This window comes from Mizuhopecten yessoensis, unplaced genomic scaffold (genome assembly GCF_002113885.1).
Source record: "Mizuhopecten yessoensis strain PY_sf001 unplaced genomic scaffold, ASM211388v2 scaffold6505, whole genome shotgun sequence".
NCBI classification, from domain to species: Eukaryota; Metazoa; Mollusca; class Bivalvia; order Pectinida; family Pectinidae; genus Mizuhopecten; species Mizuhopecten yessoensis.
In genome coordinates, this window is record NW_018406583.1 from 1,221,169 (window position 1) to 1,237,733 (window position 16,565).

Consider the following 16,565-nt stretch of genomic DNA (forward strand, 5'->3'; position numbering starts at 1 on the left):
GGGGGGGCGTGGGGGTTAACTTGGAGTAATTTTCCTTCTTTATTGAAGCAAAGGAGCTTTTTGGCTTAGAGTAACTTCCCCTGAAAGTTATTGATAGGCTTAAGCTTCGTAGCCAATATATACAAGACACTGATTTTGACGCTGTTCATTTATGTCAAAGTTGTTATAGTGTAGGCTTTGTAATGAGTAGGTCCGGAGTTAGATCCCTGCATCGTTTTCTGACTCCTTTTTTCAATTTTATTTTCAAATATTCAAAATTGGAACAACTATAATTCAGTTTAATGCATTGCAATATGTGATTTTTATGGATTATTAATCTAATTAAACAAGTTAAACTAAATAATTTACCATTGTCACTATTTTGAAATATTTAAAGTCCTTTTCAAATAAGAACTTTGATATTTAAAAATAGTGACACTGGTGAAGAATGTACTTGAACTTGTTGCTATCCTTTACCTTGAGGGAGTGTTTTGGTGATGACAAAACTTACTATGAGGCCCTGGTCTCTCAGAATATCTTTGTGCCAAGGATCGCCCAGTTGCATATTGTCTATAGTCGTCTGTGCTGTAATTATAATTGGAAATAATCATGACTCATTATGGTAAGACTTTCGGAGGTGTTAACTAACAGACTTTAACAGACAACTTTTGGAAATTATGAAAATCAGAATGGTAAAATACATAACGTACAGAAATTCACCATAATCGTTCGAAAGAAGAGATCCATGACCCGACAACATCAAATGAGCATGTTTAATCCAGGTTACAATTGTTTCGGCCCACCAATTCTTTTGAACTTTGATTATTCTTATGGCCTGACTTAAAATGAATTTCATTTAGGAATCCATCAACTGGGTTATTTAGAACTTCACTGAATATTCACGAGTGGACCTTGGATCTCATTGTCTCTAATAACCATTTAAGTTATTTTTTTAAAGTCCTGGGGGCAACCTCATTAGGAAAAATACAGCATGTGTATGGCATTTACAATTATAAGCTACCAGTTAAAGGAAAATAATGCTTAAGAAATATTTTTGAATTTGATCATTTTTTTTTAGAATTTGAACTATTTCTCAAACAACTTGAAAAAAACATGATAAAATGAGTTGTTATTCGTATATGAAACATGAGAATTACTTGTTTTCCTCTGCTTGGCGATCTCTTGGCGTGTCCTGGGACGTTCACCTGGCATCTGTGACACGCTGTCGGTAAAGATCATCTGGGGGTAACAAAACAGTGTTACAGTATGTAAATATGACATTCATTACCAGGTGACAGTGAATATTGTCAACCCGAGAAAACCATTGTCACCCGAGGCGAAGCCGAGGGTGACAATGGGTTTTTGAGGGTTGACAATATTCACTGTCATCTGCTAACGAATGTCATATCTATTTTGTTACACCAAAAGTCTTTGTAGCTCAGAAACGGCAGCAAACCTCGATAATGACATCTTGTTTGTTGATAGTCTGCTGTTTACGATCGCTATCGCACCGGCGCTTGATAAAATTGGCTGTTGCCGTCAAACGTTCTTGTGACCATCACGGTGGGGAAACGAAGCGGTGAACGCACATTTTTCGCGCATGTGATATTTTTCACTGTCTCATGGCAATATCACCCACGCCCCTTAAAACCAATGTATTTTTGGAGGGCGACAGAGATTTTTGTTTAATTTTCTCCCAACCAATCAAAAAGCTAGAAATTCACTTGAGGTGTAACAATATGTAATGTTATATAGAGGATATCAAAAGCAGGTCCTCCAATGAATACCAGATATATTTCATAAGTATAACAGAATACCATTAGGATTCATAAGTATAACAGAATACCAGATATATTTCATAAGTATAACAGAATACCATTATGATTCATAAGTGCAAACTCGTGAAAATTTTGGTTTATTTTGCCATACGATTGTAAATAAACAGTATTAAACGGAATAAAATTAATTATGAATTATCTATTCATAACATTTTTAAAAATGTACAGATGCAGCTTACAGCATTTAAAATGTAACTGTATAAACAAAAACATTGGCATGGTTACTTAAACTAGAACTGTATTGCCCTTTCAAAGTCATAAACATTTTTGATGTAACTTTAATTTTTATTATATTCCGATTACACTATATTTTCCCTGATGTGCCTGTGGTGTGACCTGTTACCTTCGGCTTCTCCTTGGCACTGGGTGTATACATGGCCTTGGACGCGGCGATCCTGTACTTAAACTCGGGCACGTACCATCCTGTGGTGGTCATATTCTCACTGTCAAAGAAGAGTCAGTATATCAGACACAAAAATCAAACACAGAATTACATCAGTGTGCTGTAAAGGGGGAAATATTCACTGCAGCTTTGCTTTTTTTCGCCCTCTATGATGGGGGTTAATTTGTCATTAAAACGAACATTAGTAAACATTATAAACATATTTATCAAAAACAAATGGCAAAATTAACACTGGGGGAACAAAGATGTTATCGGTGAAAAGCCAGAGTTTGACCAGGCGAGAGTTTGACTGGGCAAGAGTTTGACTGGGCAAGAGTTTGACCAGGCGAGAGTTTGACCAGGTGAGAGTTTGACCAGACTAAAGTTTGACCGGGCGAGTGTTTGACCAGGCGAGAGTTTGACCAGGCGAGCCAGGCAAGAGTTTGACTGGGCGAGAGTTTGACCGGGCGAGACTTTGACCAGGCAAGAGTTTGACTGGGCAATAGTTTGACCAGGTGAGAGTTTGACCAGTAAAGTTTGACCGGGCGAGTGTTTGACAAGGCGAGTGAGGCGAGAGTTTGACCAGGCGAGAGTTTGACCAGGTGAGAGTTTGACTGGGCAAGAGTTTGACCGGGCGAGAGTTTGACTAGGCAAGAGTTTGACTGGGCAAGAGTTTGACCGGGGCGAGAATTTGACTAGGCGAGAGTTTGACCGGGGCGAGAGTTTGACCAGGCGAGAGTTTGACTAGGCTAGAGTTTGACCGGGCGTGACTTTGACTGGGCGAGAGTTTCCTGGTATTGACTTGAATATTGTATATATGAGCAATTAACATTTTAACAAATGGTGTTGTTGTGCTGTAACATGCATTACTATTGCTGACAAAGTTACATAAATCCCTGTCAGGACTAAGTTTGTCATCAGTAGCAATGCATGTTAAATGAAATATCAGTCTAAGAATGAAATACAATAAACATGTGTGTGAAGTTTCATGACAATCGGATAAGAAATGAAGTCTGTAGAGCAGTGACATAGAGTATTTGATCAAATTTTATTTAAAGTAACAGCGACCTAGTTTTTGAATGCAGAAGGTTGAAATGCAAACTCATACAAAAGGTGATATTTGTTACATGTGCGTGAAGTTTTGTGACAATTGAATACGAAATGAAGTGTGTAGAGCGGTGATGCCGTTAGTCATCAATAGCAATGCATGCTTAATGAAATGTAATAGTTTGAAAATAAGCCTTTTGCAGCCAAGAATTGCAAATTTGTAATGTCAAAAAGAGTTCTACAGGCACCTTTCCCTTTTCGCTTTTTTTCTTTACCTATTTCGAAACTTTTCAGTAAAGACTTATATTTTCTAGTGACAATTTAAGGACACAATACCATTTGCTAAAAAACATTCACTGCTCAAGAAACTTTTCTCTCTTAATTTCCACATGTCCTTTCAGCAGCTGTAATCCTTACTTGTCCAGTTTCCACAGCATCATATAACCATCCACGTCCACAGTGACGAGCCGATTGATGTTGTCCACATATCCGATGAACATGATGATTGTCTTGTGTCGTCTCAGCAGCTCTGCCTCGACGCCCTTCCCTATTACATTAATACCTTCGAGCTCCTCCTGAAGACAGCCCAATCAATCCAGTTTTACAAATAATGCTAATTGTATGCAACTTTTCTAATTATAATCAAGTTATCAGGTACAATCGAATTAACAGCACTTTGCTAAAACTATTAACTCGGTTGGCAATTTGGAAAGGAAATTTTCCACTTTTCAATTTGCTTTATGGCGATTGAGATTAATAGAATCTCTCACCTCCTTGGGAGTGAGATGGGGAAATCTCAACCCGAGGGGGAAGATTCTTAAATTGTCAAACATGAGGCTTTGCCGCGTGTTTGTCAACTTAAGAATCTTTCCCCTTGGGTTGAGATTCCCCTATATTACCCTCAAGAGGGCGACTGATTCTTTTTCTCTTACCCAGTTCACCCATTGTGTCTCATATGCATATTAACCCTACAGGCTAAATTCAGGGTTGACGTGACGTCATTGTATTGTTGACGTGACCTTGTTATGAATAGGGGAATCCCCCCGTCCAAACCCTAGGGTGGGAAATCTCGTATCGGTTCAATTGTGGATACACCTGTCCAGGGTAAGAGAATAAATCTTCTCATTCTACTGTTTTATTTATTTGATCACTAAACTATATTAAAATTTGTGTATTTTTTCATGAAGATGACTACACTGATGCTTGTCCACAATTATGTTGGTGTGCGTGTTCGTGTGGTCTGCTCAAGCCGATTTGTTGTAGCGGCTAATTAGCATATGGTTTTGGTAAAATTGGTGTTGCTCATTTTTTCTACATCCCTTTGATGTTATTTCACGAATTCTTACTTGTGATCCTACAAAGTTCTTCTACATCCTCTACTACTTGTAAATTGTGATCTTTAAAGATAGGTCTTTCCTTTTGTACATAAAAATGTGTACATAAAAATTGTGCAATTTATATTCCGAAATGAAATTGATCTTACGAAGTTCATCTGGTTGATGATCTTTGGAGCCTCAGTAAAGTCAGTCGATGCGGAGCTACCTAGGGCGTATTCCAAATCCGCCTTCAGGACGTCTCCATTCTCCAGAGCAAGGCAAATCATGTTCTAGAAGTAAAAACAACATCATATTATGATGCATTTCTTCATAAACGGGATTAAATGAACAATCTAAAAGTATGTGGCTTCCCATCTTCGCTCGTCAAGTGTTTGCATCGTGTCCAATCCACTTACCGTTGGCGGACATATTAAGTGGAGTGTATACAAAGGCCAACACTTGGCTAGCAAAGATGGTGGCTTCTAAGTCAATTCCTTGGACACTTTTTTTTAAAAGGAGACTTCAATTCAGATTAAGGTTTGCAGAAATATTTTTACTGCTTTATATACATTTGAATACAATCCAAAAGCTCCAGCTTCCATGTCAATTCTCTTGAAGAAATTTCTCAAACATCCATCCTTATAAAGATTTGCAAAAAAAATTCATTCGATAAAGACAATGATAAACGTTCTATATATAGCATTTTGTAATAACTTGATGCTACTTGCGATGTTTTTGAGATGTCCTTGCATCATTTCTTTACCTGGATTCCAAAAAATGTAAAGCTTGGGTAAAAAGAGGCCACTGTGGGTGCGTAGCTCTGTGTTAGTGTTTCCTGCTCCACAAACGGTCCTAAAATGACAAAATTACAGTGTCACTTGTATCATGCTAATCCCCCCTAATTAGGAAGGAGACTCTCTCATTTTGACCAAAATTTACACACAAAACTCCCTCATTCAAGTCCAAACTCACACCAGCTCAAAATCTACATCCTGTGGTCAAACGATCTCCTAGTTACCGCAGGGTGTGTGTAATGACCATAACAGGTGTGTCTGAATCAAAGGAATTAATGCTTTTGGAGTTATCTTGATACATACAAAGGGAAAGATAAATTGAGCAAAGCAGTTTCAGTCCCGTTTCACGCGCTTTCTCCCTCATTTGAAATGTGGAATAAGAGATCTCCCTCATTGTAGGTTTCAGAGGTTGATGCCTATGGGAAACTGTCTTCTACTTCACATACAACTGTACATTGACAAGCAAACTGAAGTACTGGCCAACAAAACATTTCCTATGTCACATTAAATATTCGAGTCTTAAATATCAATGTTTGCATAAAGACGACACACTTATCATTTCCACCAGTGAAATTGGTTTCAAAAGTAGAATTTGGGTTTGAGTTTAAATTAGAACCTTCTACAGGACACAAGTACCAATTCTGAAATCAATCACTGCAAATGTTCTTAACTCATTCACCCCTGAAGACACATTTGAACTCTCCCAGTTCAAAGGCTGGTATAGTTCATTATGAAATTTTAGGGGTGAATGAGTTAAAGACCAACTGTAGAGAGCTAACAAATTCACAGTGCCTTATCGACTATGGTATATGTCCGTGTAGAGTGCAAGGGTAGCTACATGTATGTTTGTTATGTCATAAAATCTAACGGTTATAAGGAAGATTTAACTGAAAGATTATCAAGGTCATGGAAATGTTTTTAAGGAACCTGATGACAACCTAAACTTAACCTGGTAAAACAGAAAGATAATGACGGTCATGGAAATGTTTTCAACAAATCTGATTACAACCTTTATTCACCCTGGTAAAACAGAAAGATAATCAAGGTCATGGGAATGTTTTCAACAAACCTGATGACAACCTACTCACCCTGGTAAAACATGAAGTCATTCTCATCTACATCAAACTGAAACATCAGTCCAAGCTGTCTCGGGAGCTGGTCATGCGAGTCAGGTTGGATACCAAGACTCCGAGTGTCCGACTTCCTCAGTCCTCCGCCCAAGAATGACCACACATTGACCAGGCCCTGGACACAGAAAAACAATATCACAGTAATTTGTTTGTGACGTTATAATAAGAACCAATTACATAACGTGTCAGGGGTCAGTGTAATTTCCCTGTCATCTATTGTCTATCACTACTCAAAGATTGGTATTACTTTAGTGTGTAGGCTGTGAACGAGGTATATAATCAGGCTAATGAAGTGTTGACTGGGTGGACCGGTGGCACAGTGTATAGCACACTTGCCTTCACCAAGGCGGCTGAGGTTTGATTCCCTGATCAGGCGTGAAAAGGTATTATAGGGTCACCTGCCCGACCATGTGGGTTTTCTCTGGTTACACCAGTTTCCTCCCACATTAACATGTGCTAGAGCGCTAACATCTAGGCCAACAAGAGTGAATATAAAAATATAAGTAGTTTATTATATTAAAGTGTAGAATATACGTACTGATGCAGTTGTCGTGATGAGCCGGGAGTTGTCAAGACTCCAGGCTATATATAATATGGCGTCATTTCCTCCCTGGTTATTCACTATCACTTTGATCGGTCTCCATGGCACTGTCCACGTGTCATAAATCATACAGTCCCCTACAATAGGTCAACTATTATCAGGCCTCTGTGTTATGCATATTATCATAAGGCCCCTGTGTTATGCATATTACCATCAGGCCCCTGTGTTATGTATAATATTATCTGGCCTCTGTGTTATGCATATTATCATCAGGCCCCTGTGTTATGCATATTACATCAGGCCCCTGTGTTATGCATACTATTAGCAGGCCCCTGTGTTATACATACTATGATCAGGCCCCTGTGATTATAAGGTAAACAGTACAACATTTCACATAGAAGACCACAGGCCTCTGTGACACACACTATAAGTGTACTGAGTGTTGGATTATATTAGGTCAAATCTAGAAACTGATTTTGGAAAAAGTATTGTTGGCAGTTATCTGGTGCAATGGTATGCACCCTCGCCTTACAACAATGCAGCACTGTCAAATACAGACTAATTTGAGGTATTGTCACGCACATGTATGTATGAATAACCAGAACCCCTTTATTCTTTCCTTCCATTTTCACTGCAAGGGGATCATTAAGGTCTCTGATCATCATAGCTCTACAGTTTTCAAATTTTTCAAGTTTTAATTCAAGTCTGGAATTAGAAGTCGGCTTGTATATTGTAATGACAAACTCCTTACCATGAATGGTTCCCACCGCTAGGAAGCGTTGATTCGGGGACCGAGACATGGACAGCACTCCTCCACATCTTTTTGGAAGGTTTATTCGATCTAGGGTCGCATTTACCCTCTGTTGGTAACAAATAATCTCTTTTCATTTAAAACGTCACAACTAAGATTCATCCATTTTGAAATATATGTAGGTATCAAAGTTTTTATATTTACATACACAATCTCAAGGGGTCGGGGTGGTTGCAGATTCAATGTTACTTTTAAGTTAAAAAATCGAGTGCAATTCAGACGACTACCGAATGTGGATACTTGAAGTATCTAGGTATTAAACCAGTAGTTTCTTTATAAGCACTCTATCAATAGATGAAATGTCCCATAGTCAAGCAACAATACACAGTTGACAATTTTGCCACATCACTGTACAGGTAAACAATACAAATCACTCATTCCGTCAAAGCAATTGACAAAGGGATCAATTGATCTTTAAAGATTGAGACATATGTTTGATACGTAAATTGTTTGTGTAAAAGTTAAAAGCTTAGATACAAAGTGTTAATTCCTTGAGGATGTTCAGATAGGGGCAATATGAGAAGAGTTTGAACAAGGTACATTGCCAAAATCTCTGAGCTCTCCAATGTTCTGAGCCAGGTCATGATAAAAATATCAGTAATGTTTGGATGGTCGGTAGGAGAAGTGGATAGTGCACTCGTATTTCACCAAGGGGGCCAGGGTTCAATTCATCACAGGACATGAAAAAGTAACCAGGGGTCACCTGGCTGCCTGACTAAGTAGGTTTTTTTCTAGGTACTCCAGTAAGAACCCCTGAACATAACCATCCACAGGCCAATAAGAGTGATTGATATAAGTTGATATAATTTGTTTCACAATCATTGCATAATGAATTAAGTTTGATTTAAAATCGGTAATTTTTAAACAAAGGATGATACAGAGAAGCCCCTCAAACTACCAAATTAATGTAGTATTAATGTAGTATTAATGTAGTATTAATTCCCTCTCCATAATGAACTTCATGTTTTTCTTACTCGTTGTTCTATTATTCTGTACCAATTAAAATTCCCGTAAACAAGCCATCTAGATTGATATGTTTCGCCTGTGCTCCACTTTAACCAGCAAGGCACATACATATCAGAGAAACTAATTGCAAAGCAAAAACTTAGCGTTGATGGAGATGCTGGCAAAGTCAATGGACCATAAGAGGTAGACTGCATCCAGCATTTGATGCATGGGTTGAGATGTACTACCTAAGATGCATCTTTAATCGTCCAAGTTTGGTTGGTGTAGTACTCTTATACTTTCAGTGAAACTAAATTCAACGCAAAAACTTAATGTTGACGCTGCCGTCGCCGGAAAAGCAACATCTTAGTCTCGCTTCCCTAGCTACTTCGTGGCGGCAAGACAAAAAAGGCCTCTGTGCTTTTCTTCAAACTGTTTACACCGAAGAGGAAGCCCTGAATTAAATTTCTGTACTCACCGACCAGTATTCCACATCCTTAGTCATATATGTCTGATAAAGGCGTTTATTTTGCTTGATGTCTGGTGTGTCGGTGCGAACTGGGTCATATATTCTAATATCTACCGGGATGATTTGATGATACTCTAGTACTACAACGTCTGGGTCCTCCTCGTCATCCCTACAATATATCACCATAGTTAGTAAATCTGGCATATTGACACAATTTATATGATGATATGTAATAGAAAGTTTTAACAAATTTTAAGGCCAAATTGAATGTTTCTTAATCTTACCAAAACAGAATGCTACCAATTGTTTTACCTGTGACAAGACTATGTCTGTGATTCCAAGTTCTATAAAAGGCTGTAAACCAAAACCAAAAACACAACAAAACTACATTTCGATATTCAGGACATCAAACTGATATAAACTATAACAAATTTGGTTTAAAACAAGAGGCCCATGGGCCTTAACGGTCACCTGAGTCTAGTATTTATTTTTGTTGTTGAAATATGTACCAATTTGAGTAAAAAATAGTATAATGTTAACTTAACTTTGTCAGGACCATGAGCTGATCATTCCTAGACCAATTTTAAGTGAGATCGGCCTATTAGAACTTAGTAGCAAAATAGCGGCCATGGCAGCCAAATTGTATTTCTGATTGACCCGAAAAATAACAACACTTTGTCAGGACCATGAGGCGATCATTCCTATCAACTTACAGTTCAATCGGCCCAGCAGAACTTGACTTTAAGTTTGAAATGTAAAATGTTAACGGACGACGGACGACGGACGACGGACGACGGACGACGACGGACGAAAACGGATAGCAATAGGTCACTTGAGCTAAAGCTCAGGTGACCTAAAAAGTCAAATAGAAATATAATATGAGGAAACCTCCCTGACCCACCCTAAATTTTTCTACCACAGACATATTTTTTGTGATTTTCATATTCAGGACATCAAACTGGTGTAATCTAAACCAGATTTTGATAAAAAAAATAAAAATGCTGAAAACCCTTCATTTCACCATAATTTCTCTACCCCAGACTTAATGTTTATCAGTCATATATATAGCACAACACATTGAAGTAAATTAAAAGAAAATTAATGAAAAAGAGTTTGTCAGAAAAAAATTGATGGGTGCCTTCATTTCATCATGGACTTCATATTACCATATACTACATTGAACACTGGTAATATGTTGTGCCTGATTTAGCCAATGTCTACCACATTTCCAAGTAGCTGTTGGGAAATAGATAGTGTTTGTTTTTTATGTTATCGGCAATCATATACATATGTCTCCCATTTAGTTAAGATAACTTTCTCTCTACTGTGCATATACACAACATAATAGATACTGGCGGTGCAACACACATGATGCCTATCCTCCCGACAACAAGCCTTCCTACCATCGTTACGGTGCATTGCGTGCAAGGAAGCTGGCAAGCAAGTCTTTTTGACTAGAATTGTTATCAACCTTATGGGCACACAGTGATTTATCTAACATTGAATGTGTCAACTACAGTCACAAATACTGTCATAAAACTCGTTAGATACACATTTAAAACAAATAAAAATATATCAAAATTTTAAATTTAAAAAAAAAATTAAAAAAATATTGTCATTAAAATTCAATTTTACCCTTTTATCCAAGTAATTTTTACATGTTGCTGCAAATTATTAATCTATATAAATGTGTCTTGCATGAGTTTCTGTTTCATATAAGATTGATGATATGTGTCTAAGATTTTTTTTATTCTAGCGATCCCATAGTGAACTAAGATTAAAGTGAAATATACATAACAATTTTTCATCAATCTTAAATGATCACTGCGAAAACATACATTTTTCGGAAGCATAAAATTCCACCATTTTGGTTCCATATGGAACATTTGTCTCCATAATGTGACGTCATAATATCATCTGGCAGCCTGTGACAATGTTACATTATCCTTTTATGACGTCACAACAGGTATTTTTTTTTTATATTTTCTTATAAATTCATAATAAATGTAACTAAATACTGATTTTAATTGAACTTTTTCTTACATTTGCTAGCAACTTACAGACTTTCATACTAATCACAAAGGTCTTTGCTAAATATCAATATTCCATAAAAATAAAAATAAAAATAAAAATTTAAATCTAACATTAAAAAAATCTAAACTAAAAAAAACAAAAATCTACATATTATTTAAATCATGCTGATTTCAATTAATAATGATGTAAACATGAAGAGGATCTCAAAATTTATATTTCAATTGAATGTTGTGAAATTATTTATTTAGCCAGGTATATACCATTCAGTGAATGAATACAAAAATAATGGTTTGTTATTTACAGAGATTCATTTACATTTTTTAATGACACCCATTCCTTAGATTCTGGTTAAATAGAATGGATATTTACATGTGATTACAGAAAAAAAATCTACAAAACCATCCTGTACATGAAAGAAAATATGAAAAAAACATATTCTAAAATCATCTCTATAAGATGGAAAATACATATTTTTTAAATGTTATGATACCTACAAAAATATCAAAAACAAATACATAAATATTATTATAACTTTTATCATATCATAACTTATGCATGCTATTTCTTGTGATGTCTAAGTTATACTTCTATAATAGCTGATGGCAAAGGGAGACTACATAATTACCTCCCCTTAAAATCAGATATATTTTGATATACATAAAAGGGAACTAATCCAGTAGTGTCCTTTATAATGCCTCATGTATACCGAGATATATGTTGGAAACTAAGGGAGACTATTCAAATTACCTCCCTTTAATTACAAATTACCTCCCTTTGATTAAAAATCTATTTTGAGTCTTCATCAAGGGAAGTAATCCAGTACTGTCCTATAGTGCTAGCTATTACATTAAATACTTTACCTCCTCTTCAAAATCGCCTCCCACTGCCAAATCATCAAACAAGTGATCATGAAGATAACATGTTATTACGTAGTGTACACATTAGATCTCTCGCCTTGTCAGCTTTTATATTCAGTTGTATGTTTCAAACATGACATTATATTCAAATTTGTTTGATTATGACATCATTCACCGACATTTTCTCTGCCAGGACGTCATAATTAAATGCGTTTTAATGTAACCAAAGGACAAAACAACACAAATTTTGGCATAATATTTGTCATTTTTTGTCACAATAAAACTTTTTTTATTTTCAACATGATAACAAATTGTCTGACATGTGGCGATCAATCAATCAATCAGTGATGCTGTGTCAATGAATACAAAGCATTAGCATTGGCCGAGAAAACATATCTCTTTGTTTCAAATTACCGTTGCCAGGTTGCAACCTTTGAAAATCTTAAATAGATATAAATGCAGGTAGGTGAAACACCTTATGAGTCTTGGATCCCTGGTAGGTAAATTTAGGCAGTAAGGATATCTTACATATCAAGTAACATTTACAGGGACTTGATAGATGTTCTCAATGCCAAAAATGGAAATGGAAAGAACAGATATATACTGGAAGGGTTTTAGTAATCAAATATATTGTTTCATTTGACCTTTTTCAAATCCATGCAAAATTTATATATTTTTTAGTCTTAAGCAGTTTTACTTGAGAATCTTTCATTTCATGCCAAAGAAAAATACACTAAAATCTTATGATTTTAAACTAAAAATCAATAATAAACCAGACTAACAAGCATACATAGGTTGACACTTGCTTAGCTCAAAACTCAATTATCTCGATTATAGCAGTCCAGAAAATAAATATTCCTGATTGCAGTATTTTGGAGCAGATAAATCTTGCTGTATTGTTCAAGGAAACAAATATAGTTATCTTATTGTGTACGGTGTATAGTTCACAGAAGTAACAATAGACACTATTTCAGATTAACAATGCAAAAGGTTCAAACGCCAACAATATCAACTGTTATATTTACTTCACACTTTATTTATTAAACATAAAACCAAGCTCGTGCCGACACACACAAATGACACTATATTCTGTGAAGTGAATCAACTGTAAAGTCGGTGCTGCTTTTGTTATCAAGCATGCCAGATTTTTATTTTCATTTTTTTGTGTCACTATTAACGACAGCGCAGCACTAAATGTCTTTGTGAAAATCTTATATAACTTGCTTTAAACCTTTGAAAGAAATTTCAAGTATTGAAAAATCAAGAAGTCTACAATTTGTTGAATAATCAAACGACCTAAAGTTCATTAAGCCACCCAATTGAAATTTCATTCAGTACCACACAATGAAAGTGTGATCGCCTTAAAGTCTCCATAGTCTCAATTTCAACAAAGTAGAATCAAAACATATACTCATAGGCCATGCTGGTAGCTTAAGTTTGTCTTTGTCAAACTATTTTTCATTTGATTTAGTTGAATTCTCTTACATCTAAAATTACTGCAAACAATTTAGTAACATTTTGTGAATTACAACTACACATGTTATCTTCTTTCTCAAATTATGAAAATCTCAATTATGAAATATATGCAAAAAAAAATTGGTAGGTATTGAAGATAATTTAGGATTGTAGTATACAATTGAAATATCTTTTGAAAAGGATTAATATCTTTAAATTTTACTTTTCTTTTACGTATGCATATGTGTGTATTGAATTATGTCATAATGTATGTCCACGTTATTGATGAAGTGATTGATAGTACTTTTAAAATAAATCATAATCTTCTAAAGAAGTGAGAAACCGCAAAATGCCTAGAGTGAAGGTGTAAGCTACAACTGTAGAAGAAATTAGTTAGCTTATTAGTACCATCTGCTTCATTTGAATCTCTTCAGATGTTTCACTGCAGAGCTTTAAAAGAAACAGAAAGTATTTTTAAGCTGTCTTTGTAACAGTTGATATATCTATATGCAATATGCATGCTTTTGAATTTTTATGCAAGCCAGAAGCAGGTTTGCAAGTGAATTGATGCATCCAGTCAATCAACAAATACTTAACCGATTATTTTATGATTTTTTTCTAATATGAAAGCTATATTNATGTAAGCAATTTTCCCACCAATTTATAAATTTGCATTTCTTGTTGTTTCATCAATAGTACTCTAAGCAATTGTTTAAGCCAAAACTGAAAAATTAAAAATTAAATTATTTTGCAACATAAAAGTTTTAGTGATGTATAGTTATGCATCACATCAACACAAAATAGACTGTGACATTAATCCTATCTCAAAGATTGGGTACCTTGATACTCTCCTGCGCCTTTCCCTTAAACTTAGTAAATTTAACACAACACAAAAGGGTGAACAACATTCCAAAACAAAAGGGGTGAGGAACTTACCTATCTTCTTCTTCCTCCACTTCTTCCTTCTTCTTCTTTTCAGGTTTTTTCTTTTTGATGCGTTGTGGTGGCGCCTTCGCTGTGAATGGCTGGGAGTGACCCCACAGCTCCATTCTGTTTGGGTCAAATCACAGGTTAACTCATTAACCCCTAAAGACTCATTTGAACTCATCCAATTCAAAGGTTGGAACAGTTCATTATGAAAATTCAGGGATGAAAGGGTTAGTTTACATAAATTTTCAAAGAGTACAATGTATTTTTAATATATATAGTTAAAAGAAATATTTTTTCCTGATTCATGTTCCTCTAGTTATGAAGAAAAAGTGGTATTAAAGTGATTTTATATCCTGATATTGATGCTGGAAGATAATCTTGATCCAGGGTCATACAATAATATAAGACAAGCAATCTCATATTCTACCGCCACTGTACCCAAATCGGGACACTTGCGGGAAAATTGTCATTCAGGGCAAAGAAGTACTTTAATGTATACAGTTTTCATTTGATAATACTTTTCATGACAATTAAACTGTATTAAGCTTTATTGGCTGCTGATTATCGTGACATGAACAATTTAAAGGTAAGAATAATTACCAAAACAAGACTTTCCTGATTTACGTGCCGTACATGTGACGGTATTTATTTATATATCGTTTTCAAAAGTCCCTTTTTTCAAAACTAATGCTAGTTTGGAGAAGAAATTTAATCAGAACCCTATTTGACTCTAAAATATTACAACTATGCATATTTTCTGCCGATATTGATCGTTTATCTCCAAATATTTGCCAAAATACTGGAAGTGTCCCTTCCAGGATACAATAATGCCGGTTCAACGGCCCACGTAGCTCTGATGGTATTCGCATTCTTTTCAAAGAACCATGCACTCGAAATATAGTTAATAGTATCTTTTTATGAAAAATTAAAAAACATTTTTGGAACTGATAGTATGGTATAAAGAACATTGATATTTATTTAATAAGTGTCACGATTTGGGTACAGTGACGTTAATTCACTCTGTTTGTTACACCTTTTCTGATTGGACAAAAAGAATACTTGTGGGAGTATAATCATGATGCCTTCCAGAAATTGGGTTTTGCCTGCTTCATGAAAGAAGTGTATTCCAACTTGTTGGAGAAAATTGAATTTTAGTAAAAGTATATAAGGAATCAGTCGTCTTTGACGGATTGATGCCATATGGTTTTAAATTGATAAAGTTATAGTAACTGGAAAATATATATCTCTTGTCCAGTTCAAAATCAAAGGATCATGCTTATAACAGGAGCGATATAATTTGTAATGAAACAACTGATAAATCTGCTTAACGGAAAATACTGTTTCTATTTTAAGTAACTGCAATCAGAAAATGTTTTTGCAAATGAATGTTAACTAGAATAGGGATAAAACCTATTGTATTTCAACGCTTGTCAACAGTAAAACTCAATTTGTAACAGTTTAAAAACAATATACCAAAGCAATTGTCATGCAGCAGGGTTACCCCCTAAATCAATATCCTAAAAATTCATAAAGACACTTTAGGAAAATTCAGTATTAAATCTCTTACAAAGCCCGACTAGAAAGCTTATAAAGGTTTTAATAGGCCTACCTCTGTCGATTCCTTTGTTGCTGGTAGCCGAAGAATGTCTTTGTCACCATACTGTAGCCCTGGTCATTGGGTTGTCTCCCCTGATCTTCGCCGATAACTATAGCCTAAAACAATGTTGGTTTAAACAATATTTTATTTCACTCGTCATATATAACGAGTACACAGGTAAATAGGAATAGGATCAGGCAACAAGATTTTAAATCTTATATAAAGCCGTCTCCCTAAAACAATGTTATGTCATAGGGAATCTAGGTAAAAAATCTGTTATATCTTGTACTTATTGATCTGATATTAAGCTTAGTGAGTCAATCATAGTAATACAACAACGGTAAACAGTCCTGTTCCATTCCGCCATGACCATTTGTTCTGTTTCTAAAAAGCATATCATTTTGTACAATAAATAGTGTCAATTAACGTCGTCAAAATAT

At 35.4% G+C, this 16,565-nt stretch overlaps 1 protein-coding gene across 2 annotated transcripts in view; it reads right to left on the minus strand.

Annotated features, from left to right (window-relative positions):
• Positions 1–16,565, minus strand: part of LOC110452255 — a 42,668-nt gene that overhangs the window by 10,743 nt on the left and 15,360 nt on the right. For both annotated transcript variants that reach the window (XM_021500660.1, XM_021500658.1), the window contains 12 exons: positions 16,138–16,241; positions 14,535–14,648; positions 9,262–9,421; positions 7,779–7,887; positions 7,025–7,164; positions 6,445–6,601; positions 5,326–5,414; positions 4,730–4,852; positions 3,664–3,821; positions 2,161–2,260; positions 1,137–1,218; positions 491–564 (listed from right to left, as the gene is read on the minus strand). In XM_021500660.1, coding sequence (XP_021356335.1) covers positions 491–564; positions 1,137–1,218; positions 2,161–2,260; positions 3,664–3,821; positions 4,730–4,852; positions 5,326–5,414; positions 6,445–6,601; positions 7,025–7,164; positions 7,779–7,887; positions 9,262–9,421; positions 14,535–14,648; positions 16,138–16,241 — 1,410 coding nt within the window. The remainder of the gene's footprint in view (positions 1–490; positions 565–1,136; positions 1,219–2,160; positions 2,261–3,663; positions 3,822–4,729; positions 4,853–5,325; positions 5,415–6,444; positions 6,602–7,024; positions 7,165–7,778; positions 7,888–9,261; positions 9,422–14,534; positions 14,649–16,137; positions 16,242–16,565) is intronic.